Below are 25381 nucleotides of genomic sequence, written 5' to 3' on the forward strand. Positions count from 1 at the left end.
TTAAAAATGTTTATTGCCCTCATTCTATATTTTATGATGATCCAATTCTTGATAGGAATTGCCGACTGATACACATATGAAGCTAGTATACACTTAACTGATTGTACTCAATAATACAATTTTATTTCTTTTTGGTTCTTTTCAATATTAATACTGTAATCTAACTTACAGGTGCTTGTTGATGGTCCATGTAGTGGTGTTCCACGCCAAGCATTAAGAATCAATCAATTACATTTAACTAAGTTCAACATCAAATTCCCATACCTTGGTTCCACACGTGTTGTTCGAAAAGCATGGACAGATGCTAAAGTTGATGAAAAATGGGCAGAGAGCATGTGGGCTAGAAAGCTCGCAGCTAAACAAGCGGTAAGATGTGAAAATTTTACTTAGTAACTAAGTGAACTAAATTGTTGAACTAGTTTATATTGTGTAAATTAAATTGAATTAGTACTTTACTGCCCAATACTTTGACTCATCTATTTCGTTTGCAGAGAGCAAATATGGGAGATTTTGACCGCTTCAAATTGAGAAAAGCACGTCAAAGAAGAAATCGTCTACGCACTGTTGCTTTCAACTGCTTAAGAAAGACTGCAGCACGTAATGGATCATTATTTGGTAAAGGCACAGCCACCAAAGGTGGAGACAAACCGAAGCCTAAAAAAGTTGTAAAAAAATAAGTTTGTCTTAAGTTCTTGAATAAAATATATTTAAAATATTTGTTTTTTATTTGAAAAAGTGAAGATCACAGTAAATTAAAATTTAGTTTTTCTGCAAATGTCATTACAGGACACTTTTTCTTATATTCAGTTTGTTCTACTTTTAGATATTAATTTAATAAATATCTACAGTGATCTTTTATTTTAACTTTTCATTAGCTAATTGAAATCTATCAAGTGTATTTGAAAGAAGTTAGCAACAAAACAAACTTAAAGCAGGTTAGCAACAATAAACATTAAGCAGGAAAATTAAACATTGGTAATCAATTTGCTAACAGTATTACAACTTTAATCCTTAAATTATACTGTGAAAGATAGTGTTCAAATTAAAAAACTATACCATTGATATATAAGTGTTTGAATATTATTAAAAACAAATGAGTATTGTTTTGTCAGGCTTGACTTTTATATAAAAATATTTTGATACAAAAAGAAATAAGATTGAATATGAAATGCCAGAATGCTACGGGAAGAAGTTTGTGATGCCATATATATGGTAATTCCAGAAGGTCAGTAATAATCAAATCTTTATTATTCTTATGACATTCATATAAAAATATATATCACAAAAGTTTAATTATATAAATCCCACAAAGAAATGTTTCCATCATTGCCAGCAGCTGCTAAAATTGAGTTGGACCAAGTGCTAATTTTGTCTTCAGAGTATGAAATGCAATTAATAGGCCCATTATGAACATTCATTACTGCAAGTGGTCTTAAGCTCTTCCATGAAAATATTCTCAGACTTCCATCCCATCCTCCACTAGCAAAGACTTTTTTATCATTTCTTATTTGGAGATGATTTATTCCGCTGTTCTTCAAATTTATATCACATTTTTTAAACAGTTCATCTGTTGATAATTTTATACTAAATACATGTATGATATTCGAGCTGGATCCATACACTCCACGATTGGCAGTTTGATCATAATCCAAAGTTATCGGGAACTCTGATAACTTGAGATTACTTAGAATTTTACCTTTGTTTAAATTCCACAAAAGTAAATCACCACTTTCATAAGCTGCTAGAATACAAACTTCGTTATGCAGTGTTATGATTTTTGTGCACATAACAATTCCAAGGGGTTTAGGGTCATCAGGTACGATTTCAGTAATTAAGTACCCTTGTAAATTGTATGCCTTAATAACAGAGTTTTTGTCAGGTACAATTAGTAATTTGTCAGACTCAGAGATAGAAAATTTACTAAAACCAATGTAATCCGAATATATGACCTCGCCGATTTCGTATCCTTTAAGACCGAAATTCCAGTATTTGATTTTGCCGTTTTTGTCTTGCGTTATAAGGTTGTCTTTAGTATGGGATAGATGAATTACATTGTTATCTCCGACTTTGATGGTATTTTCTATTCTATTGGTCTGTAGTCCCCAGATGTTGACCGTGCCCTCTTGGTCTCCGCTGAATAACCTGTCGAATCCTTTGTGAAATGCTAATGATTGGATTGGTGTATTTCCTCTAAGGATGTAGACAGGATCCGGTGGAAGAAGAGCCATTATTGCACAAGAAATAATTCTCAAACGAGCTAAAAAATTTGATGTTTACTATTTTACATTACAACGCAATAATATTTTTGTTTGAGGTCATACGATCTGACAACATCCCAATGACAGATGGTCGCGTCAACAAGACGTTGAGAATAAAAATATACATGCAAAGTATGTCCTTCGAACGAATAAAAAAATATTTATTCTTATTTAGCACAGCCCATACCCCTCTAAAGAAAAACACCTTCTTTTATATATATGTTTCGAAACATATATGTAGACGAACGTCCAACTTTTTCAAAAATCCTGCTCAAAAAATCATTTAGGAATCATGCTGATTTGGTAAAAATCGGTCGAACAGTTTCTTTGTAATTAATTGTTATAATTATATTTTTTGATGATTTTGATCCTAGACAATATAATGATAGTTCTCTATGAATGTTAATGGTCTACCACAAACGGTTTAGTTATAAAAATTCATTAAACTGTGTAATACTGGAAATATTTTCAATAAACTTTGTAATAATAAATCAAACAATTACAATTTGCAGAAAAAAATTGGAATTCCTTTTCTATGTTTGATAGTACAAATGAAAAATTAATCCAATTAATATTAGTTAAATATTTATTTGTATTTATAGTTGTATTATCTATGAGCTATAACACTCACAGCTTCTCTGTAACTCAATTATATTATATTATAATTAAACCACACATAGATTATATTATATTAATCACATAATTCATATATTTCAATATAAAACAAATTATACCTTAAATAACTATAATACACAAATTACATACTTTAATAATTTTACTAAATTAAAGTAATTATTTTAACAACAGTTCCAAGGCTAGTACGGTTGTTTCATACATGGAGCAATTTAGATGCGATTTCAAAAATTCATTTGGACAGGGAAGCTGAATTATGGACTTGCCCAAAAAAATTAGAACTATATTTAGCATTAACCGATGCCTTCACTAAATGGGAGAATGTTCAAGCCACAGAAGGTTTTGAATCCTTAACTTAATAAAAATATAGAAATAATAAATCTTTAATATAATTATGCTAAACTCAACGGTTATTATCACTGAATTCAATATTTCAAAGGTGCTCCAGGATGCGATCCTCAATCATTCGATTTTTCAACAAATGCACAACTTGAACAAGAACTTTTGGGTATGATCCAGTATTTAGAAGACATGGTTAATTTGTGCAGTGATAATAATAGTTCAAATCACAGACAAATGAGAATAAGGGGCAAGGAAGAAAATTACATGGAAAAAACTAAAAGAAAATACTCATCTGAGCAATTTTTTGTGAATGAATCTCATGGAGATCATTCTGGTTACAAAACAGAGTAATTAATAATACACTGTTGTTAAGATATAACAAATTGTGAAACATATACAGTATGTATCAAAATGAAATGGAGAAATAGATTATTCAGTAATTTCATTAATCATGGTTTTGCAATTCTCAAACTATTAATTATGATTGATTTTAACAAGAATTCAATGGAATTTAATATGCTGATACGGTAACTTATAAAATAAAATGGTTTGAAAAACAATTTTATCATAAATTATATTTTCAATACGTTTCAATATGACTAGGGTTACAAACCCAATTGAATGCTTACAACAGTTTTTAAACTAAACTTTAAAATTTAAAATAAATTGTACAATCCTAAATCTTTCTATATACAGTTTTGAATAAAAATTCTTATAAAAATAGCACAAATTATTAATATAAAATATTTGTGGGTATAAAGTGAAGAAATATTCTTTTAATTATTTATCTTTGGTTGCATTGAACCATTGACCCAAGGATGTTTTAAAACCTCTTTTAGAGGTATGCGTTTTTCTGGCTCTACATTCAAAAGACATTTAATTAAATGAGATGCAGCCATTGATACATGGTTTGGTGTGGTATATTGAGCCTTGCAAATTTTAATATAAGTTTGGTCGTAACTTTCGGTTTCAAAAGGAGGCTTTCCTACCAGCAACTCGTAACATAGAACTCCCAGTGACCATAGATCTACTAGTTTTGTATGAGATTTTCCTTGTACCATCTCTGGAGGGAGATAGTCTAATGTTCCACAAACAGTGGTTCTTCGAGAACTTGGTGCATGGACTGACCAACCAAAATCAGCTATTTTCAATTGTCCTTTGTTACCCAATAATAGATTTTCTGGCTTTATATCTCTGTGTATAACACCTCTATCATGTAAATATAGGAGTGCAGATGCCAAATCACGAATATATATAGCAGCTTGCGCCTCCTCAAATCGCTTATTTGGTTGCTCTTGCATTACCTGAAATAAAAAGTATAGGAATCAATAACTTGTGTTTAAAGATACACTTACCACAAAATAAATTGTACATACTTTATACAGAGCTCCACCAGGGGCATATTCTAAAATCAAATAAACTCTCTTATCATCATGAAAATATCCATACATTCTCAAGATATTCTCATGCTTTAAATGGCACTGGATTTCTATCTCTCGTCTAACTTGGTGTTCTACTTGAGACGATGCTATTTGATCTTTGAATAAAACTTTTAAGGCTATAATAAATTTAGATGCTTTGTCACGTGCCATATATACGTTTCCAAATTTTCCTCGCCCCAGGGCTTTTCCTATATCAAAATCAGATAATTGCCATACTTTCTTTGTAGAGTCAGCTGGTTTCTTATCTACAGAAGGGCCAGGTACAGTTGTCGTAGGATTTCGGGATTCTTCATTATTTAGTGTTTGTGGTTTACGTATGTTCTGTTCAACATTCTCTTTGTTAAAAGTTTGTTTGACTATTTCAGGTTTCTGTGTGTTTTTGACAACGGGCACTGACGTTAAATGCTTGGATACGGTGTTTTTATTCATGTTTATGGTTTATCAATCAAATTACCTCCACAGTTTTAACATTTATTAAATATATTATTGCACTAACTTATTAACGAACTTTTGTATGGCGGTTGGCTGCAAAATGTCAAATGAGCTCAAGCTGGTACTACGTTTTTAATATGTTAACATTAAAAGACTACAAAATTTCTTAATATGGAAAACGCCTTATGCACTTGTACAAGGATGTCCGTCTTCAGTTTAATTTCATGTTAAAATATCCTCATCTCCTCATCGTACCATTATAAATGAAATGAAAACGTAGACAATGATTATTTTATGAACGAGAAAAGTCACTCAACACTACACTAGCGCTATTGTGGCAATATTAAGAAACTTAAATTATGAAGAAAAGCGTGTGTACAGATATTTTTATTTTACTTTATTTAAAAAATGATTTAAAATATTTAAAACGTTTAAAATGATCGAAACCGTTGAAAAAATGTAAATTTCATTCTTTAGGCAGCTTTGTGCTAAGTCAGGGGACAATAATAATATTCGTGTGACAGGCTTGGGCGGACATCTTTCTGTGTTATCTATGGTTTAAGAAACAAAATGCCATTTTAACTGTTGAACGACAAATGCCAAAAATATATTATTAAATAATGAAAACCTATATTTTTATAATTCGCAATATATTTTTACCGGTGACTTGACGTTTATTTTACTTTAATTGTGTAATTGGTTTTAAAAGTTTTTATGACAAATGCTTTGATTTTAACTTATAGCGGTCTCTAAACTTCGTTATTTTATAAATTATTTAAACGATTATATTTTATCAAAAATAATTGGAATTCTTTTATCATGAATCAACAAGATTCAACTCGTACGGCATGCAATACCGCAGTGTTAGAGGATTGTCAGGATAGAAAAAGAACAGACTTTCATCTACATGATTTTGATATAGGCAAATGTTTGGGAACAGGACATTTTTCTAAAGTATTTTTAGCCAGAGAAAAACTATCAAAGTTCGTTGTAGCTTTAAAAGTAATTTTGAAGAAAGATGTGCTACAAGAAAAATTTCAAAACCAGGTTCTGCGAGAGATAGATATACATATGCATCTTTGGCATGAAAATATTTTACGAATGTATGGATACTTTCATGATGATAAGCGAATTTATTTAATTCTAGAAATTGCACCAGGTGGAGCTTTATATGAGGTTTGTTGAAAATATATAATATATAACTGATTGGTAATGTCATAGCTATAAAATATTTATGGGTGCTCTGTTCAAAGGCAAATCGTGTGCTTAAAAATCCCTAGTTCAGGTATAACTTGAATTGGGATAGTACAGTATAAGAGATTATCCGCTGCCAGTATTTTGTGCTATTTTCAATTTTAAATAAATATTATATGTTTAACAAAAATTGATCTCATTACTAGGCACTTCAATCATTACAGAACAGGTCCAGCATTTATTAGTAAATAAAATTACTATTGGCATAGCTTATATTCTTATTTGTTTAATACAGCTTATGCAAGAGCAACCAAACAAGCGTTTTGGAGAAAAACAAGCTGCTAAATACATAAAAGATGTTATATCTGCTCTGGATTATTGCCATGAAAGAAAAGTTGTTCACCGTGATATTAAACCTGAAAATTTACTATTAGGACATAGAGGACAAATAAAACTAGCAGACTTTGGATGGGCAGTTCACATGCCTAGTTCTAATATGGATACTTTATGTGGCACTTCCGATTATTTGGCTCCAGAGATGATTCAAGGAAAGAAATATACGAATGCAGTAGATCTATGGGCATTAGGAGTTTTATGTTATGAACTATTGTCAGGGAGAACTCCTTTTATGAGTGACAATAATTTAGATAGCCATCATAAAATTTTAAATGTGCAATATGTCTTACCTACCTTTATTTCTCAATATGCCCAAGAAATAATAAGTAAATTATTAGTGGCGAATCCCTCTCAAAGAATATCACTTTTAGAGTTATCAAAACATTTGTGGATCACTGATCAGGACAAAGTTGACTGGAGTAATGTATTATCATGATGATTAAGGGCATTTTATCTTAGAGTAAGCAACAAATTTTCTAAAATATTTAACTAATTTTGTATTTATAAAACTTTAGAATTTTACTTATATTTATAGAATATATTGTTATTACCATTAATAATTTATAAATAAGAGTCTATTATGTATGGCAAATTTTGACGCATAGAAATTATTTGAATAATTTACATTAATATTTTGATATCAATATATATGAAAATGCAATATAAACTAAATGAATTGACCAGCTTCTTTTGCTATTGTTACTAAGGTATTAAAGAGATTTTAATAAGAAACAGCTTTAATTTACTTTTTATCTATATGTATATTTATATTACAGTTATCAATAAGCAATAAATACTCAATTTACTTGTTTTAAATCTTTGGCATTATTGTGATATAATAACTATATGTATTTATAATCATAATCTCATACAATTATTATTTGTATACTGTGGATGGATTAGCAAATTTGGACAAATTGCCATTAAATAGTATATGTTAAAAAGATGATTGGAAGTATTTATACTCATTATCTATGATGGTACATGGAGCACTAGATGATCCTTCAAATGAAGTTTTTGTTGAGGATGAATATTTGAATTATTTAATTTGTACATTTTAACACTGTATGAGTTGTCATCATTAAAGCAAGTTCAAAAAATTGTACATTTTACAAATAAACAAAATGAAATTCTTATCTAAGTATTTATTTTGCTGCAAGTTAAAAAGCTCATTTTATTAATTTATTATATATAAATACTTTGCATGAATTTTGTGAATGATATAGAAATTAATGTTTGTTACATACTTTTATATATTAATTTTATTAATGTGAAACAAACACAAAATTTGTTTTATGTTTAAAATCTGGAAAATGTTTGATTTTATGTAAATATTGAAAAAAAAAAACCGTTTATGTGTAATAATTTTAGCAACAATGTTATAAAAGTTTTCCTACACGCTTATACTTTAAGTTTTTATTTATACTTTTAAAATGATTAAAATAATATAAATAATAAAAAAAATTGCATTAAGTCTTCCCAGTTAACAAATTTATATTTCAAATTATTTTAACGAATTTTTTTATATATCAAAATTTTCATTTTTGAACGTTGGTTATCTTGTTCGCAGTATTCTGTTGAACGATCGTCAATACGAATTACTTCGTTAGTACCCGAACGTCATGCAGTGGGTGTATAAGTGCATTATTTTCTACTAATTGTTTGTTCGATAAAACATCTATTACTGGTTCAGTTTTACTATTTGTATCAACATTAAATGCAAGTGAAATTTTATCAAGTGCCGTCCTAGGGATTTGAGCAAATCAATTCTAAGTTCCGGCCGATTACATGACAGGTCAGTGGTTGTAATTAAGCGTAAACAAAAAATGATAACTTACACCTTGCATTGATATTACCTAATTTCATCCTAATATCAACCCTATCAATAAGATATCAATATATTAATTGACATATACCGAGATGCGTCATAACTTTCTAATGTTGAAAACTATTATTAAATTTTGTAGAAGTTTTCCATACATTCCAGTCATATTCGACAGATGCTTTAAATATTTTAAATTATTTATCTAGAAACGAACAATTCCCTCCGACATGCGTCTTAGGAACGACCCATTATTTAAAACTTTAATGATTTTTAATGACTCACTTTACGTAGGTCTATAACGTTTTAAGATTTTCACTTAGTACACCCAATTGTCAATTTTTTTTATAACAATATTACGAAGAAACGGCCTGGCCGATTCTTACTGAAAACTAATCAGCACAATTTCCAACACATATCTTTCAAGCGGGGTTTTTGAATTTCCAAAATCCATTCAATATTTTGGCCGCCAGCGCTACGGCGATGTGATTTGTAAAAGGACGTCGAGAGCGCGAAATTCAAATTTCTAAACTTAAAATTAAAAGAATGGATTTTACTAACAGAAGGCTACATAGCCTTAGACAATTTCAATTGTAACTATTTAATAAAAAAAAAATTGACAAATTACTTTTCAAATTCAAAATGCCTTACCTTCATAAGCTAAAGATAAATACAGACATGCAAAGTAAAACAACAGGAAAACATCATTTGACTGAAAACAAAAAATAGAAAAAAACAATTATATAAAATAAAAATCATTTAATATAAAACTTTGATGTAATATTCGACTCAACAGAGTTTACAAATCATGATTATTTATATTACATTATAATATATAGTTAACATATATGTTACACAGCAAAACATCAGCCATAGATGGACGACATAAAAATAGTTTCATCCAAAAACCACTCGAGATACAACCACTAATCAAAGAGGTAAAAATAAGATTAGATTAAAATATCATAAATAAATCGATCCGGTGCCGCTTTCCAACAAGCTCAAAATATTCAATTAATTTTTAGCCCTGCTATGATTTATTCTTATTGCTTATGATGCTTCTGATAATGATGTTTGTCCCACTTAGAAGTGGCTTTTTCTTATGCTAGAATGTCCTTCCTAGGTAGACTCTTAAATTGATTGGATCTTGATAGATTTCCATGAATCCGAGTTTTGAGTAGAATTGATTCATATAAAGATCAGTTGAATTAATGCATACATGAACACCAAAGGAACCTAGTAAAAGAAATATCAACTTTATAATAATTCACCAAACACCATAAACTATACTCATTTATAGTGACTCTTATTGATCACAAAATGTTTAATATTATAAAAAATTATACATTACCATTAGCCCTAAGGGCAGCCAGCATGCAGGTTACAAGTCGTTTAGCAATAGAACAATCAGATATAACTGATAATACACTGCAACACATTATGGAAGGATGTTGAGAATGGACACTGTCTGGACATTCATATTTGAAGTTGTGGAAATGGTTTAAAGATTCCTGAAAAACAAACGAGCAATAAATATAACATTTATGAATATAAAATATATTTGGATTCAAATTTGAAATGACAAAGTTAAGGAACATTTTTCAAACTTTTCAAACAATTTTTTGAAACATGAATGGTTTTAAAAACATCATTAAAGAAAATAACATGCTAACATACAACGTAATTATTATTGACCACATATAGCAGGAATGGCAGGTAGCACAAAGAATATCAAACTGAGCATGTTTAAAATTTTGATTCAGTATTTATTTTACAGAACATTTTCAAAAGCATTCCCAAAAATTAATATAACATTTCCATTTTAATCCTTATACAAAGACATTGCACCAATCAAATTTAGTAGTTTCACATCGACATGTATTTGCCACCACTTCGATATCCATTACCAGCCATAAATATAATAAAGAGTGTTTTTATCAAGCTTGGGTAACAAATACCAGGTCATTTCCAATTTTATATCTGTTAGTAAGAAATAATAATAATATCGCTGGCGTTGCCAGCTACTGGCCTGCTTTCCCAAAGCAAATCGTTGGCGTCCAGTAACTGGAAACCTCAACCGGAAGAATGTCTGGCAACGTGCAAATAAGCCATAAATATATGTGAAAATATTTTGAAGTAATGTTCGTGAATGCTTTCTAATCTAAACCATTTAAAATAAACACATGTATATGATAACTACAAAATCATAATAAATTATAGTTGATTCTATAAATACCTTTGCTGCTTGTGAAAGTTCTCTGCCGTCGTCCAGAAGTGAAGCTGGATACTTGAGACACATTTCAGGAATCCAAGCCATCTGAAAAAGAGAATCATATATAATTAGAAAAAGTTATGAATTTAATATCTGAACCAGAGATGCCGAATGATTCGGTTTGCGGCTCCCAATGAATTCTTGCTAAATAAATTTACTATTTATTAATTTAAGAATTGTTTTATCCTGTCTATTCATGATATTGATTGTGTTTTTTATCTATAGAGCTCAAAAAGCTGCTTATTATAATATTGTAAGGCACTTAGGTGAAGTTATACCTTACTTGCCATCCTCATATTTTTCTATATATTTCACGCTTTAATTCAAGAGACATGGCCCTTTTCTTTATGAAAGTAAATAATATTTTGTAAATGTACAAAAGGCAAAAACCTCAACATTTAACTGTACAATTACATATATATTCTAAATTATCCTCCCTTCGCAACCAAACATCACGTGTATTTTTAGTTACGAGAAATTCTTTCAAAATTCTTGGATTCTGGTAAAAAATAAATACACGTGATATCTTACTATGCCCCTCCTCCCTTACGTGATTTTTCGTATTTTTTTGTAAAAGCCCCCCTCACCCTAAAAACCTAACGTGATTAATGAACGCCTCCTAATAATGCGTAGTTAAAACTTCAAACATCAAATAATTCTCGGTAAATCGTTACATAATATGTAATTGATCATTAAAATGACTAACTAGAAAATAATTTACTATGGACAATAAAAATGCCAAAATATTTCTGTGGTAGAAAAAATCATTGTCTTAAGTTCTTACTCGCTCAGTGCTCGTATCTCGAAACACACGTACGTCGGGTCACTCTTTATTATATTTTAATTTATATTTACACATTTCAAAAAAAAATATAAAACATCAAAATAGGCGCCTTTTCGAAAAACAAATGTACGATTCTCTTTTTTATGAAAATACAAGTAAAATAAATTTCACATAATTTTGTACCGGCATAACCCTACGTTAGTAATGTATATATAAACTGCACAAAATTTGGCCATCGTACGACTTATATTTTTTTCATTGACGAAATTTACAAGTGACGCTGAATCGGATACAAAGTACAAATAATAAAAAGATGGCAACAACGCTGGTGTCAAGACTATTTCGGCAATCTATTCAGACATTTGGCCGAAGCCGATTTCTTCCCATCAAAAAGGAGAAGGACTCGGCATTTGATTCAAACGTGAAGTCCTTAGAAGGTGTGATACATCAGATGAAATGCAAAGACATTAATTTGAATTTGGATAAGTTGGACCCGAAATTTTGGACAAAGGAATCGAAAGTGGCCTTCTATTGCATGGATGTGTATCTAGATAAGTTGCTGACTATGAAAGTGTACATTTTGAAACCTGGCACGAAAATTCCTTTGCATGACCATCCAAACATGCATGGGTTTATCAAAATCCTTGATGGTAAAGTCAGAATAGCGTCTTACAGCGAAACTCAACTGAAGGTGATGACCACGACGGCCGCGAATAACAAAAGACTTAAAACGAAAGACGCTAATAAACCTGAAGATTCTAAGAACAAAGAAGCCAATCAGCAATTATACGTCACTAAAATGACAGAAACTGTATTTGATCCCAAGTCAAGAGTTTCAATCCTTACCCCACGTAAAGGTAACTACCACGAAATAGAATGTATGGATAAACCGGCCGCTTTCTTTGATCTTCTAGCTCCTCCATACAACGCCGAGAGAATAATGAATTTTTATCAATTAGAATCAATTAACAAAAGCAACGTTTTCAAATTGAATCTTATTAAAAAGCCAACCACATTGATATTTGATGAACTGCCGTACATGGGACCTTCTTTAACATAAAAATGCTGCCAGAATGAAGCCATCGAACCAATTTGCTTTCACCGATTCGAATTTTAATGCTTTTAATTTATTTCGCCAAATATTTTTTGTACATTAATTGCTTGTATTGGTTAATTGCTCTTAGGATTTTGTAATATGATTTTTAATTGTAAAAAAATGTTCAGTGTCAAAAGGACTCATGTTATTTTTTCCAATCTTTTTCTTGACTCTTTTTATATGAATTTCGCAAGCGCTCATTATACTTATCTGCTCCAATATGTAACTGTAACTCCACAATAAGATAAATAAATGTAAACTACATAAAGATAAGTTAAAAACGACTTTCTATTCATATAATTAAATTATTTTACACAAAATCATGTCGCAAAAATTTTCAGATAGTTATTTGATTTAAAAAAAATCATGGATAACTATCGAGTATATTTTTTAGCATTTTATCAAATATAAATATGCTGAATTTTGGTTGTTCTGTGTTATAGTGAAAGACAATTTTTACAGCATTCAGTAAAACAATTTGTAGAATTTTGAAAAATCAGATAACAGATTATCGATATTTATATTTAGTAAAGCAAATTGTAAAATATTTTTTAGATTTTAATTCAAAGACGTTAATATTGCGTATTTCAGTCCCATTTTTTCTAGTTCCCATGGAAACTGGACTACAAAACTATAGCCAAAACAAAATATTTGTTTTAGAAAAATTCTGATGTTACACCAGATTATTAAATTATCTTAATATCACGACTAACCTGTTGATTTCTATAAAAAACTCTAGCATCTAATGCAGCACATGCATAACCGACAATATCACGTCCATCTTCTATCACCATACAAAATTCAGGAACCAAAGTCAAAAACGGACCGACTAGCCTATCAGCAGGAATACCTGTAATAATAATATAAAACTTAAACACAAATTTGAAAAATAAATTAAAACAAAATTAATTAAAGTAAAATTGTTTCAAACTATAAATTTACAAGACAAGTCCATTCTCAAATGCTTCAAGGCATAAAACATTTATATCTGTTATCTGTACAAAATGTTAGTATTGCTAACCTTGTAAATGTTCAGGAAACAATTCAGTAGCATCCGAACCATCTCTACAGGTTTCGTGGCATATTCTATAAACCCGAGCCTCATCAGAATTTGTGTAAGGTCTTATTGTGTATAAAGTTAGCTCCGGTAATTCTGGTAATTTGTAGATGAACAGGTCGTTTCCGGCATCTACTGGTATCAGCCTCTAAAAAATGTAAGATGAAATTTCTTTATATCTTTATAAAAAAGATTACAATATATTAGTTGGGGTGAGAAAGCAACAGACAACAAAGTATAAAATAAATAGATATTGTAAAATATTCGACATAATAGCATTATTTTAATGCCGTGTTTAATATGAGCATATGTTACCTGTAAATCAGCTGTGAGACCACCCCTAAAAACCCAAGGTTCCTGATCTCCACTCATAAATGCTTCTTTCCAACCTTTAGAAAACCCTAAAATTGAAAGTTAATTTAAAAAACATATGTTTTATTAAATGAGGTACTAAAGAAAATAAACCAGAATTAATAACTAGATAAAATTTAAAAAAACTTCAAATAACTAAGTAATAAATTTATAAAATTAAAAATACTTACATGTGTAACTTCCTTGGATATAACTGGCCATATTTGTTGGAAATCTACCCAAAGCTGTGGAAAAAAAAATAAATCTATGAAGATATTTCAACATTATTATGCAAATCATTTTCTTTAAATTCAATGTACAGTAAACTTATTTATATTATTATTTTTAAATTACTATATTGCCCACGCACCTACCTAGCCATTTCACATATGAATCTAGTAACGAGACAACATTTCCCATGTCCCAAACATACGAGTATAGGTCATGTAATAATTCTCGATTCTGACAGTGAGCTAACTTTAATGCTAATCTTGAAACAGAGTAACATAAAGTTGAAAATTTATCTGATCTTCTAAACCATTCTTGAACCTAAAAAAAATAAAGAACAAAATTGAAAATAAACATTCTTATGAAAAATATATAAAGTATTATTATAGAATACTTAGTTCCTGTTATGCTTACTTCTGGTTTAGACATAGTTTCATTACTTCTATTCGATATTATAACTAATTGGGCATTCGTTTTCAACCAATGAAATTCCTGTAATAATTGCAAACCCTGACTTCCATGTTCAAAAGGCAAATAGAATAAATCACAGAGTAACACCAAATCTTCCATAACTAAATCTGTCCTGAAAATAAAAAAACAGAAACAATATTAATCAACTACCTATGAAGTGACCTTAAATAAAATCCTTACTTTTCTGCATCAATAGTCATCTCAGTAGTTCCAACAGTTGAAATGGATGCAGTATCAGACGTCTCAACTTGCATACTACCTCCAGAACAGTTCTAGAAAGAGTGAATTCAAAGTGATATGGAATTGAATAAAAAAAATCATGGAATAATAAGTAGAAGTTAAATAAATTCTTGATTTCAACTATGTGAAAATCAATCACGAAATTATTTGGTTATTATAAATTATTATAACTTATAATTTGTTGACTAAAATCACAATAAAAATTAATGTTTATTAGCCCATTTAATAATCTGAAGTAGAATAAAACTAAAACAGATGATAATTAAAATTATCCTACCGAAGTACTTTCTGACATAATAACATCTGTTTCAATTGTTTTAACTACATGGACGGGACTGGGCTGAGAAGTATTACTGCTTCCACATTCCATTGGCTCAGAAAGAGAACTATCCTCTGAAACAGAATAATTATTAAAAAATTTTAATAATTTTAGAAGTTGGTTCAAAATGGCATAATTTACTTCTATTATGCATATTATTATGTCCAAATATTTTTTTTACCTGTTGCCATATCACCATTCATTGGTTTAGCTGTACCATTCATTTCAGTACAATTTATCACACTTTTGTTTGAAACTACAAAATCTTCATCATTCCCACTGACCATCTTATTTAACTTTGAATCTTCACAAACCGCTGGCGTAATAATAGCTGCAACATCAGGATCTACAGTATCATCATCAATAATTTTATCCACTTCATTTGTAGAATTATTTACTGCCATTTCATTTTGACTATCATTGCAAATATGTTCAGTTTCAATAGCAGGACTTGATTCCATGGCTTTAATAGACATAATTGGTACGGGAATACTGGAAACAGGTATGTTTTGAGGAAGTGGCAGATTGGCTACAGTACTAGTTATGGGATTGGGTATAGAATCATTTAATACTACTTTTGTGGGAGATACTAGAGAATTCATCACAGGGTTTGGTAGCGGGCTGAATTGCTCATTGCCTGATACCTGAAAATAAAAACAATAAGGATAATAAAACACTCAATACATCAAGCCATACATCAAAATCATAAATTTTCCAAAATGGATCCAAACAGTCTGCTACTCAATACTAACCGTGCTGCAAACGTCTGCCAATGCTTGAAGTTGATTAGTCGGTACAACTGGTATAGCAGTGGTGGTGGTGGAGCTGGTAGTGGTGGTCAAACTCATGCAAGTGTTGACTGAGGGCAGTATTGGAATGATCGGCATCGCTGTTGGAATAAAGCCTGAAGGGTGACGATGGGAAAAACCAATATTAAACATACCAATGTAGAACACAATTGATAAGTTATTGATTTTATATTACATACATTTAACTTATTATTTTATTTTAATCAAGTTCCTATTTTAATCAAATATTTCTTTCTATTTCCATTCAATATTTTTACCTGGCACTGATGGTTGTGGTTTAATAAATGGTCCAAAGGCAGCTTTCTGTATTGAAAATTCAGGCAACCATTCAGCTATTGCATTTCTTAAAGCTTGCCTTGGATGATATGTATTTTTTGAAAGGCCCATTGGTGCATCTTCATTACTAAATCCTTCTTCAGTTTCTGTTTCCAATTTAATATCTGCAGAAATTGAATCATCTGGGAATTGATAAAAAAAATGAGTGTGATGATAGTCTACAAATCATTAAATGATAATTCTTACTTGAATGTCTAGCATCGAAACTACATTTTGACCAATGCGCTAATGTGTGAATGGCTACAGTATTTGCATTATATTCACAATTGGGATTACTCAAAACACCTCTTAAATATGGTATTAATTCAGGTGATCTACCAGAGTAGGGACCTGAAGGGACCTGAAATATAAAAAGCTTGAATATATTCCAAATAAAAATAATCAAAGTAATATACAATGAACATGATGTTACAAAAAATTGTAGTTTCAAAATACAATTTTTATATTGTAAATTTCTTACCTAAAAATACTCTTTTCTGGTCGTAATCATTTGCATGCAAATTATCCCAAATAACTGGTGGTCGCCTCAAAACTTCTGTTATCTCTCTAATACATTCTACAGTCAATATCCTTGAGATTACTTTGGGACCTAATTAAATAAAAAAATGAAATAATCAATAATAAATTTTCAAACTTAAGAGTATTGGAATTATGTATGATATAATTAAAAATAGACTATAAACATACAAATAAACTTTTAATGATCAATAATCAATTATTTCTTACCTGTCCACATAATATCAATTTCAGTTGATAATTTTGATCCAAGTGTATTCAAATATTCTGATTGCGTGACAGAAGGAACAGCTCGCGTACTGCAATATTGCGTAGGACACAACAAAAATTTTGGACATCCTAAATGTTGGAAAATTTCATTTGTCACAGAAACCTTAAAAAATATTTATTAATATATCTCTGAATATCAAATCAAATTGCATGCATTGTCAGGAAACTCATTTGTATATAATTATGCTTCCTAATTAATAATAAACTAAAAAATTTGCTGGATAATTGATTACTAATAAAATTTGAGGATTTCTTATGATTGTAGATTAGTTAAAGATGAAGTTTAGGATGGACTTCATTTTTACTTTATAGTCACAACTATATCTAGTATCTTTGTATACTATAAAGGTCGATTTGAATCAATTATACTAAGAATAAAAACCTCACCTGTGCATGTGCAAAACTCTGAAAAATTTCCTTATCGGGTTCAGTCATTTCAGGCTCAATATCATCGAATAATAGAGCAAAGGCTGTACAACCAAATTGAGATACCTGAAAAAATTAAAGAACTGAATTAGTATACAAGTTATTTGATATGTAACAGAAAAATTAGAATAAATTTATCATACTTGTTCTAACTTTCTTTTCAGTGCAGAAACTTCTTTTGAATTACTATAAGTTATATCTAAACCTGGGGATAGTGCATAATAAAAGTCGATTCCTTGATCTTTTGCAGCGGTAATTAAACCGGTTAAATGATCTGCTTCTTCAACTGTATATAGCTCACGCCAATAGGCTCTGTGTTTATAATCATCCTTTGGGGCGTATACATAGGAATCCATTCCCCATTTTTTTAACCTAAGTAAAATAAATTATTTCTTATAGTAATGGAAATATCAAAGTTGTCAGAATAAGTATTGACAATAGTTATCTTTGGTAATGTTTGAAAGAAACGAAAATAGAACCAACGATTATTGGTTTACATAGATGAAATCATGTTTAATATTGTGGTTATAGAACATGATGCACCAATTATTGTGTTATTAAGTTTTTTAACAGTATAAAACTCATTTATCATTTCATACTCATTTATCATTTGAAAATCTATAATAATATTGACAAAATAACCTAAAAAATCCTAAAAATGTTTGTGTTATTACGAGGCACTTATAGACATTCTAAATATCCAAATCTCACTTTTCTTTGAACCCCGAATCTTTTACTTCTATATAATTAATTAAATCTTACTTTTGAAATAAGTCTTTTCTCTGCTCTGTTGTCCATGGTCTTCCATAAAAACCTAAAACAAAGTTACATTTTCATAACCTGCACAAAAATAAAAATTCACTAAAATGTATTAAAATCGTTCTTATTACCTTCTACAACTCCACATATAAAATTTCCATTTGATGAACCCAAACTATCGCTTTTCTTCGAGGCATTTGCGATTTCTGCCATTTTATGACAATAACCACATAAATAACAAATTATAAATAAACACTGTGATGTGCGGCAGAAAAAACTATTTATTATATATTTTTATATCACATTATTATTTTATTATAATTAATCTAACAGGATATTATAAATCAGTACAAAATCAAACAAACAAAAAAATTGACAACGCAACTTTGCTTCTGCAGAATCTTTGACCTGAAAACAGCTGTTTGCGAACTTGATTTCGCGGAAAATTTAGCGCCAAATTCAAATGCAACTATTCCAAAAGTGAAACATTCTGTTCAATGAATAAAAGAGTCATTAAGAATGGATAGTTCAATGTCCATATATATTTAAAATTCTAATGCGAATTATTTGGAAAATTCCCAAGAACTATAAACGGTGCTGTCCTCTTATGGCCGTAATGACTTATATATAAGTTACACTTTTAATTAGTAGTTATAATTAGTGTTAATTGTTTAATTGGTTTACTAAAAATACATACATATATCTAAAAATTTTTGCATCATTATTTTGTTAAAAATATATAATAAAATAGTCATATTATGTATTTTTATACAGAAATAATTTAAACTTTCAAATGATATATATACTTTAAATTCTGTATTTTTATTGAAAAATCTTGCTCATTTAAATAAGTTTACTTTTTTCCAGCGACAGATAATTTATTTGTAATAATAACAACATATAGATATTGAGATATCACAAATTCTTAATATTGATTCATATTTCTTAAGGTTATGCCTATGAAAGTATAAACCTAATAGTTTCATTCAGAAATTAATTATATTTCATTAAACATAATTACAAATTATAAATTAATATTTTGTATTCTTATATAATATATTTTATAATATATAAAAAAATATTATATATTTTATAATAAATCAAATTGCTCTCAAAAGAATATTGAATTAAAAACCTGCAAAATTTTAGCACACAAAATAATTGAATTAAAAAATTATATTTTATAATATATAAATCAAATTGCTCTCAAATAATTGAAGCACCAATTTAAATGAGTGCTAAAATTAAACTATAATAGAAACTAATTAAATAATTTATTTAGATTATTTTTAAATTATAGGAACTTTAATATATTATATTTAATTATTAATTTCACAATTTATTTAATTATTATGATATATATTTACTCGTACCAAATATTTATTTATCAAAATTATTAATAAAAAAAAATTGCTAATAAAATAATAAAAATTGCTAAATTTTAAAAGTCTTTCCGTTATATTAATATAACTAATATAATATAATAAATAATAATATGATAACTAATATAATATAATAAAATATAATTAATTAATTGTTTTGTTTTATCATAATTTGCACAAAAAATTAAAAATATTTTAGAAGAAATAAAAATGAAAACAAAGGCAAAAACCTGAATCCATACGAAAGGATATAATGTGTAAAAATTTTCAAGAATATTTGATTAAAATTTGCTAAATTAGAAATTAAAATTGAAAAAGTTAAAGCATTTATAAGCTGGTACCCAAACACCGTTTGTTGTTTTTGCAGAATATTAATTATTTTAAAAGCGAACCATAATGTTCACTTTTGTTATAAAAAAATAACCAACATGTTAATAAACATTTATAATGCTTTTATTCATTTAATTTTATTAAGGGATTTTAAATTTGTAAATACATTTCATAAAAAGTATATATGATCATAAGGGTTGAGTATTGAGACAGCTTGAGAAAAAAAGAACCAACCAAAAGTACAAGATTTTAGAGTCTTGGTAATTTTGCAAAAATTTTCACTATAATGTGTAAAATCCCTGCATCTTACGAAATATATTTACGCAAGTTTTACAAGCGCAACGTACAAAAATAAGGGATTATTGGACTAAATTTTATTTCTTCTTACCTGAGTTTTACCTTATAATCCGGTGTAGTAATAGAGTCATAAAATTTTCTTCTGTAAACATCGCATAGAAAATAACAAACCAAAATAATATTAGGGGTGTACAAAAATTCAGAAATAAATTTATTAATAAAAGTAGATGATACACTGACTAAAAATTTATAATTCATTATTGATATTTACTAGATTCAACTAAGGGCTGTTCTTTTCTATATCTTGTAGGTTTCTCTAAAAATACGATATAATACAGATTTTGAACATTATTTTATTTATTATCGTTGCTTCGACATACGAGCAAAATTCGAGATACGAGCTTTGGACGAGTAATAATTTTTTAGAAAAATCCTAATGGCAAAATAAAAATTTGAAAAATTTCGTCAGTTGTAACATGATATTCCTACAATAGAAATAATTTGGCTGTTTTTTGATAGTAAACTTGTGGTGCATGGCATTGTGCTTTAAGGCTTGCCGTGCTGAAATTTAATTTTTTTAAAAACTTTGAAGTTTTTATTGAAAACTTGGAAAAAAATAGATTTTTGAAAGTTTTGAAATTTTTGAAAATATTCTGGAAATGTTCAACTTTTTTTCAAATTGTGCTGCATATAGAGACGAAATATCCAAGCCGCGTCGCAGACTCACGGATAAACATATTACCGAACTCATAGAAATGTAAACAAAATTTGTACTTATTATCAAAATCTCTATAAAATATTCTGACCTGCCATCCCAATAATTATTATAATAATAGAACTGCCTTCCCAAAAATTTAATCAGTTCTTCATTTCACAAGTGAAATGTTTTTTGAATTATTCAAATTGAACGGTCCGTTTCTCTCAAAAACTGAATTACTATTTTTGGTACATTTTGCCCAGTATCTTCCAAACGGTTGGACATGCTTTTGCCAAAAACTCCTTGTTAATAGAAATCGATTTTTTTTTTAAATATTCAAATCGGTTGATTGGTGTTCCCGAAATCGTCAACGAAAATTTGTATCCGCACACACACACATACATCCATTTTTCCTTAGGTATGCCAGAATGTTCAGAAGGTTTTCAAACGTAAACATATATAAAAAATTTCATTTTCGATATTTTGAACCCAGTTAGATGCGGTAAAACGCAAGGTGTCATTAGAAAATAATTTGCCAAAAGCTAACCATCAGCACGTCTCCTTATCAATACGAATCGAATTTTGTTTGAATTATTTAAATCGGTTGAATCAACCGTGTTCCTGAAATCGTTGACGAAAATTTGTATCCGCACACACATACATCAATTTTTCTAAGTTATGCTAAAATGTTCAGAAACTCTGAAACGTAAAGATATGCAAAACTTACCCTACGGTAAATTAATCATCATTTTGTTAATATTCAAAAAACTTAACAAAAATCACAGTGGCATTTCAATGCATATGGAAAAATTTGCTTCGAGATACGAGCGACATTGCGAAACGAATTAAACTCAATTTTGGGATTCCACTGTACTTATTCATATTAGATTTAGAACATAAGAGGCTTGTTAATAAAATTAACTAGTGGGGTGCATGGCATCGTGCCTTAAGGCAAATTGCTGGAACTTCCCGTATCGTAATTAAAAATCCTGGTACCAATCCCAAAAAAAAAATACCCAAAATGTGTACACATTATGAAAATCTCTATAAACTATCTGATAAGTTGATGTGCATAAGTCCAATAAACATTTTTGACCGCCAAATGATATTTTTTAACTCATTTTTATTGAGAGTCTATAACCGCTGGACCTGCCCTCTCAAAAATTTGATCAATTCTTCATCTTGTTAATACAAGTAAAATGTTTTCTCAATTATTAAAATCGGACGCTCCGTTCTCTTAAAAATTGAGTTACCATTTTTGGCACTTTTTGCCCCGTATTTTCGGAACGGCTAGTCCCGCCTGTGCTAAAAACTAATCAGCACGTCTCCTTATCAATACGAATCGAATGTTTTTTTGAATTATTCAAATCGGTTGATCGGTGTTCCCGAAATCGTCGACAAAAATTTGTATCCGCACACACATACACACACGCGCACACACACACACACATACATCCATTTTTTCTAAGGTATGCCAAAATGTTCAGAAACCTCTGAAACGTAAAGATATATAAAAATTTTCATTTTCGTTTTTTTTGCGATTACTATAACTTACCCTATGGGAGTTAATTATCATTTTTTTAGTATTCAAAAAACTTAACAAAAATCACAGTGGCATTTCAATGCATATGCAAAAATTTGCTTTGAGATACGAGCGATTCGACATACGAACGACATCGCGAAACGAAAGCGAAAAAATATATGGCAAATAGTTGCCCGTATTTAGCGGAAGATGAAGAATCAACCCCTCTAAGCGAATTTGTAGTAATGAAACTTCTTCAAACATATACCATAAAGGGTATAAATGCAATAACCGATATTATTTTTACAATTATTCATATGGCATTGAAATTAAAATCTAAAAACACGTCGGTAGCTGTAATTTTACGCGCAAACAAGTGGGTGCTGCCGGACACTTTTAATGAGTATTGTGCTAAAGTACTGACAGTACTGTACTGTAAAAACTATTAAAAATTAATATATTTTGTTATTTGACAAGTGTATTTAACAGCTGTAATTAGTTTTGTTCAACTTAAAAGCACAATAAGTATGTTTTTTTAGAGACCAGTCATTTTGACTGGTATTGGTAGAAATAGGTATATTCAAACGGCTGGTATATCTAGTGTTAATGTTAGGATACCACTGTACTTTTATATTAGAACTAGCAAACCCGACGAACTTCGTTTCGCCACCAGATGGTTTCGTGAGAAAGATGAAGAATTTTTTTGTTTGTTTTATATTTGAAAAAGAAAAATTTGATTTTATTATACAACAGTAATGAATTTATTTCAATTACAAAAATGAAGTGTTTTCTAGTTGAACTTCTCTAAGTAAATGAAAGTGAATCCGCAAATTATCCGTTTCATTGAAGTGCACTTTGGTAAACCACATTTTTTGTTTTTTGGTCTGACGTTAACACAAACAAAACGGATGCATTTCCAACTCGTGAACAGGCAACGTTTAACTGCCCATGTGAAAAACAATAATTTTCTGAATAATCTATTTGAAATTTATCCCGCAAACACTAAGCAATTGGCCTTGAGACTTGTTATTGCGAACGCAAGGCGAGCTGGAAATTGCAATCGTTTGAAGTCAAACGGAAGACCAGTCGGAATCATTGGTATGTCACCAAATCGCCAGCAATTTTTGATTGAATAGTGAAATTCAGTGCGTGTACATCATTATTCTTTGCGGCAAGAATTGCTCGTTGACTTAACCAAGCATAATTCTGATAATTCTCACTAATGTCATTACTTGAATTTTTAATTACGGTGCGTAAAGTTCCAGCATTTTGCATTAGGGCACGATGCCATGCACCACTAATTTTCTTATCTATAAACCTTGCGGAGCCCGAGACCTTTCCAACGAATGCAAAATTGTCGAAATCGGTTCGTACGTTCTGGAGTTATTTCGTCAGGAAGGAAAACCCGACTTATTTTAATATATATAGAAGATAAGCATAATAGGCTTACGAATAAAATAAAAAACATCTCATTCGCAAATTTGCAACCTGAATAATCCTCATCCGACACCGGTCCTTGTATCTTGTATCCCTTCTATCCCTCCCGTTCCAGGTGTCGGTCGTCCTATCGTCCTGCCGTCCCCTCGTTCGTCGCGTAGAGATGCCCCCGTCGGTCGTATTCCGTACCCGTACTTCTGTATTGTGCACGCACAAGAAGCACATGCCGCTAACCGTGAACGCCGAACGCTAACCCGCCGAACGGTTAGTCACTCGCGCTCACTCCGCAAAGAGACACACGACAACGACGACGACGACGCGGTCGCGATATCGCCGCCAACAGATAAAACTCGTTTTATTCAGATAATATGAATTGAATTGTTATTAACGACGAAGGCCAGATCTACTAACATATCATTTGCAAGCCAAGCAAACGAAAGCAAGAGTGAAACAATTATAATATCGTACACCGTTTTATGGAATCAGGATTAAATTGTTTGATGTAATTGTGATACATTATTAAGACGCAAGTGATAGTGGTCCTTGGTGATTTGTGATTTGAGTTTAAGTGGCTTTATTTGTGAGTGGCAGTTTTATTGTAAAAACTATTTGCAGGTAAAACATCTTTTATAAAACAAATTTTAACTAGTGGGGCGCATGGCATCGTGCCTAAGGCAAATTGCTGGAACTTCCCGTACCAAAAATTATCGTTTTTTTTTAAAACAATCAACATTTTTGAAAAAAAATTATATCGAAAAAATTAGATTTTTGAGAAACTATAAATTTGACAAAAAATCATTTTTTTTTGAAAAAAAATTTTTTTTTTGAAAAAAAAGTCTTCTTTATTTTGACATATTTTGGAAATTCTGAACTTTTTTTCAAAGCAATCGTACTGCTTTAACTGCATAGACACGAGATGTCAAAGCGCATAAGCGCTGCGTCGCCGTCTAACGAATAAACATTGGTACGGAACCCATAGGAATGTAAACAAAATTTATACTTATTGTTAAAATCTCTATAAAATATCTGATAATTTGATGTGCATATGTCTAATGCTCGTTTTTGACCGCCAAATGGCATTTTTTTTACTTTTTTCTTTAGATCTCCGAAACCGCTGGACCTGCCTTCATAAAAATTTAATCAATTCTTTATCTTGTCAATAAAAGTAAAATGCTTTTTAAATTATTAAAATCGGACGCTCCATTCTCTTAAAAACTGAGTTACCTTACACACACACACAAACACATACACTCACACACATAC

At 29.9% G+C, this 25381-nt stretch overlaps 7 protein-coding genes across 8 annotated transcripts in view; 4 read left to right on the forward strand and 3 right to left on the reverse strand.

The window, feature by feature from the left end:
* Positions 1-171: 171 nt before the first annotated feature.
* On the forward strand, positions 172-715 carry LOC113373128 (60S ribosomal protein L14; the record flags this gene model as incomplete). Its single annotated transcript, XM_026613444.1, is given in 2 exon segments — positions 172-366; positions 492-715. Coding segments are annotated over 2 exon segments (381 nt in total), but the record flags the coding sequence as incomplete, so codon positions are not given.
* A 314-nt stretch (positions 716-1029) lies between these two features.
* On the forward strand, positions 1030-3628 carry LOC113373114. The gene is made up of 3 exons (XM_026613436.1): positions 1030-1225; positions 3066-3230; positions 3331-3628. The coding sequence occupies exons 1-3, from the start codon at positions 1177-1179 to the stop codon at positions 3582-3584; spliced, it is 468 nt and encodes a 155-aa protein (XP_026469221.1). The 5' UTR covers positions 1030-1176; the 3' UTR covers positions 3585-3628.
* LOC113373102 (guanine nucleotide-binding protein subunit beta-like protein 1) lies at positions 1216-2356 on the reverse strand. Its single transcript, XM_026613427.1, has one exon. The coding sequence runs from the start codon at positions 2226-2228 to the stop codon at positions 1290-1292; it is 939 nt and encodes a 312-aa protein (XP_026469212.1). The 5' UTR covers positions 2229-2356; the 3' UTR covers positions 1216-1289.
* A 335-nt stretch (positions 3629-3963) lies between the features above and the next one.
* Positions 3964-5374, reverse strand: LOC113373092 (aurora kinase C). Its single transcript, XM_026613418.1, has 2 exons — positions 4610-5374; positions 3964-4537 (listed from the first exon to the last, which is right to left on the reverse strand). The coding sequence occupies exons 1-2, from the start codon at positions 5102-5104 to the stop codon at positions 4010-4012; spliced, it is 1023 nt and encodes a 340-aa protein (XP_026469203.1). The 5' UTR covers positions 5105-5374; the 3' UTR covers positions 3964-4009.
* A 398-nt stretch (positions 5375-5772) lies between these two features.
* On the forward strand, positions 5773-7290 carry LOC113363487 (aurora kinase C-like). The gene is made up of 2 exons (XM_026605984.1): positions 5773-6283; positions 6597-7290. Exons 1-2 carry the CDS (start codon positions 5927-5929, stop codon positions 7131-7133), a joined length of 894 nt encoding a protein of 297 aa, XP_026461769.1. The 5' UTR covers positions 5773-5926; the 3' UTR covers positions 7134-7290.
* Positions 7291-9434: 2144 nt separating this feature from the next.
* LOC113375574 (protein O-GlcNAcase-like) lies at positions 9435-18759 on the reverse strand. Of its 2 annotated transcripts, none has more exons than XM_026615514.1 (21): positions 18585-18759; positions 18457-18508; positions 17838-18066; positions 17656-17760; positions 17209-17371; positions 16943-17071; positions 16669-16812; positions 16404-16604; positions 16090-16226; positions 15519-15981; positions 15296-15411; positions 14959-15050; positions 14722-14890; positions 14454-14628; positions 14271-14324; positions 14044-14129; positions 13693-13876; positions 13385-13521; positions 10756-10836; positions 9871-10030; positions 9435-9755 (listed from the first exon to the last, which is right to left on the reverse strand). In XM_026615514.1, the coding sequence occupies exons 1-21, from the start codon at positions 18664-18666 to the stop codon at positions 9625-9627; spliced, it is 3090 nt and encodes a 1029-aa protein (XP_026471299.1). In that variant the 5' UTR covers positions 18667-18759; the 3' UTR covers positions 9435-9624. The 2 variants fall into 2 exon arrangements, with proteins under 2 accessions (XP_026471299.1, XP_026471293.1); XM_026615508.1 differs by having other exon boundaries at positions 16090-16241.
* A 5809-nt stretch (positions 18760-24568) lies between these two features.
* Positions 24569-25381, forward strand: part of LOC113378696 — a 37652-nt gene continuing 36839 nt past the window's right edge. Inside the window, exon 1 of the mRNA XM_026619258.1 lies at positions 24569-24733. The gene's annotated coding sequence lies outside the window, so the exon portion shown is untranslated. The remainder of the gene's footprint in view (positions 24734-25381) is intronic.

Source organism: Ctenocephalides felis, unplaced genomic scaffold (genome assembly GCF_003426905.1).
Source record: "Ctenocephalides felis isolate EL2017-DRISC unplaced genomic scaffold, ASM342690v1 CF-g0.4_SCAFFOLD_00845, whole genome shotgun sequence".
NCBI classification, from domain to species: domain Eukaryota; kingdom Metazoa; phylum Arthropoda; class Insecta; order Siphonaptera; family Pulicidae; genus Ctenocephalides; species Ctenocephalides felis.

Bases quoted from the DNA above. Each gene is read 5' to 3' on its own strand.
- LOC113373114 (XM_026613436.1), top strand. From the start codon at position 1,177: ATGCTACGGGAAGAAGTTTGTGATGCCATATATATGGTAATTCCAGAA. The intron at 1,226-3,065 runs GTCAGTAATAAT...TTTTAACAACAG, and splicing joins ATATATGGTAATTCCAGAAG to TTCCAAGGCTAGTACGGTTG. The intron at 3,231-3,330 runs GTTTTGAATCCT...AATATTTCAAAG, and splicing joins GAATGTTCAAGCCACAGAAG to GTGCTCCAGGATGCGATCCT.
- LOC113373102 (XM_026613427.1), bottom strand. From the start codon at position 2,228: ATGGCTCTTCTTCCACCGGATCCTGTCTACATCCTTAGAGGAAATACA.
- LOC113373092 (XM_026613418.1), bottom strand. From the start codon at position 5,104: ATGAATAAAAACACCGTATCCAAGCATTTAACGTCAGTGCCCGTTGTC. The intron at 4,538-4,609 runs GTATGTACAATT...TTTTTATTTCAG, and splicing joins CTGGTGGAGCTCTGTATAAA to GTAATGCAAGAGCAACCAAA.
- LOC113363487 (XM_026605984.1), top strand. From the start codon at position 5,927: ATGAATCAACAAGATTCAACTCGTACGGCATGCAATACCGCAGTGTTA. The intron at 6,284-6,596 runs GTTTGTTGAAAA...TGTTTAATACAG, and splicing joins CAGGTGGAGCTTTATATGAG to CTTATGCAAGAGCAACCAAA.
- LOC113375574 (XM_026615508.1), bottom strand. From the start codon at position 18,666: ATGGCAGAAATCGCAAATGCCTCGAAGAAAAGCGATAGTTTGGGTTCA. The intron at 16,605-16,668 runs GTAAGAATTATC...ATCAATTCCCAG, and splicing joins TTTCGATGCTAGACATTCAA to ATGATTCAATTTCTGCAGAT. The intron at 15,982-16,089 runs GTTAGTATTGAG...TTTTATTTTCAG, and splicing joins TGGCAGACGTTTGCAGCACG to GTATCAGGCAATGAGCAATT.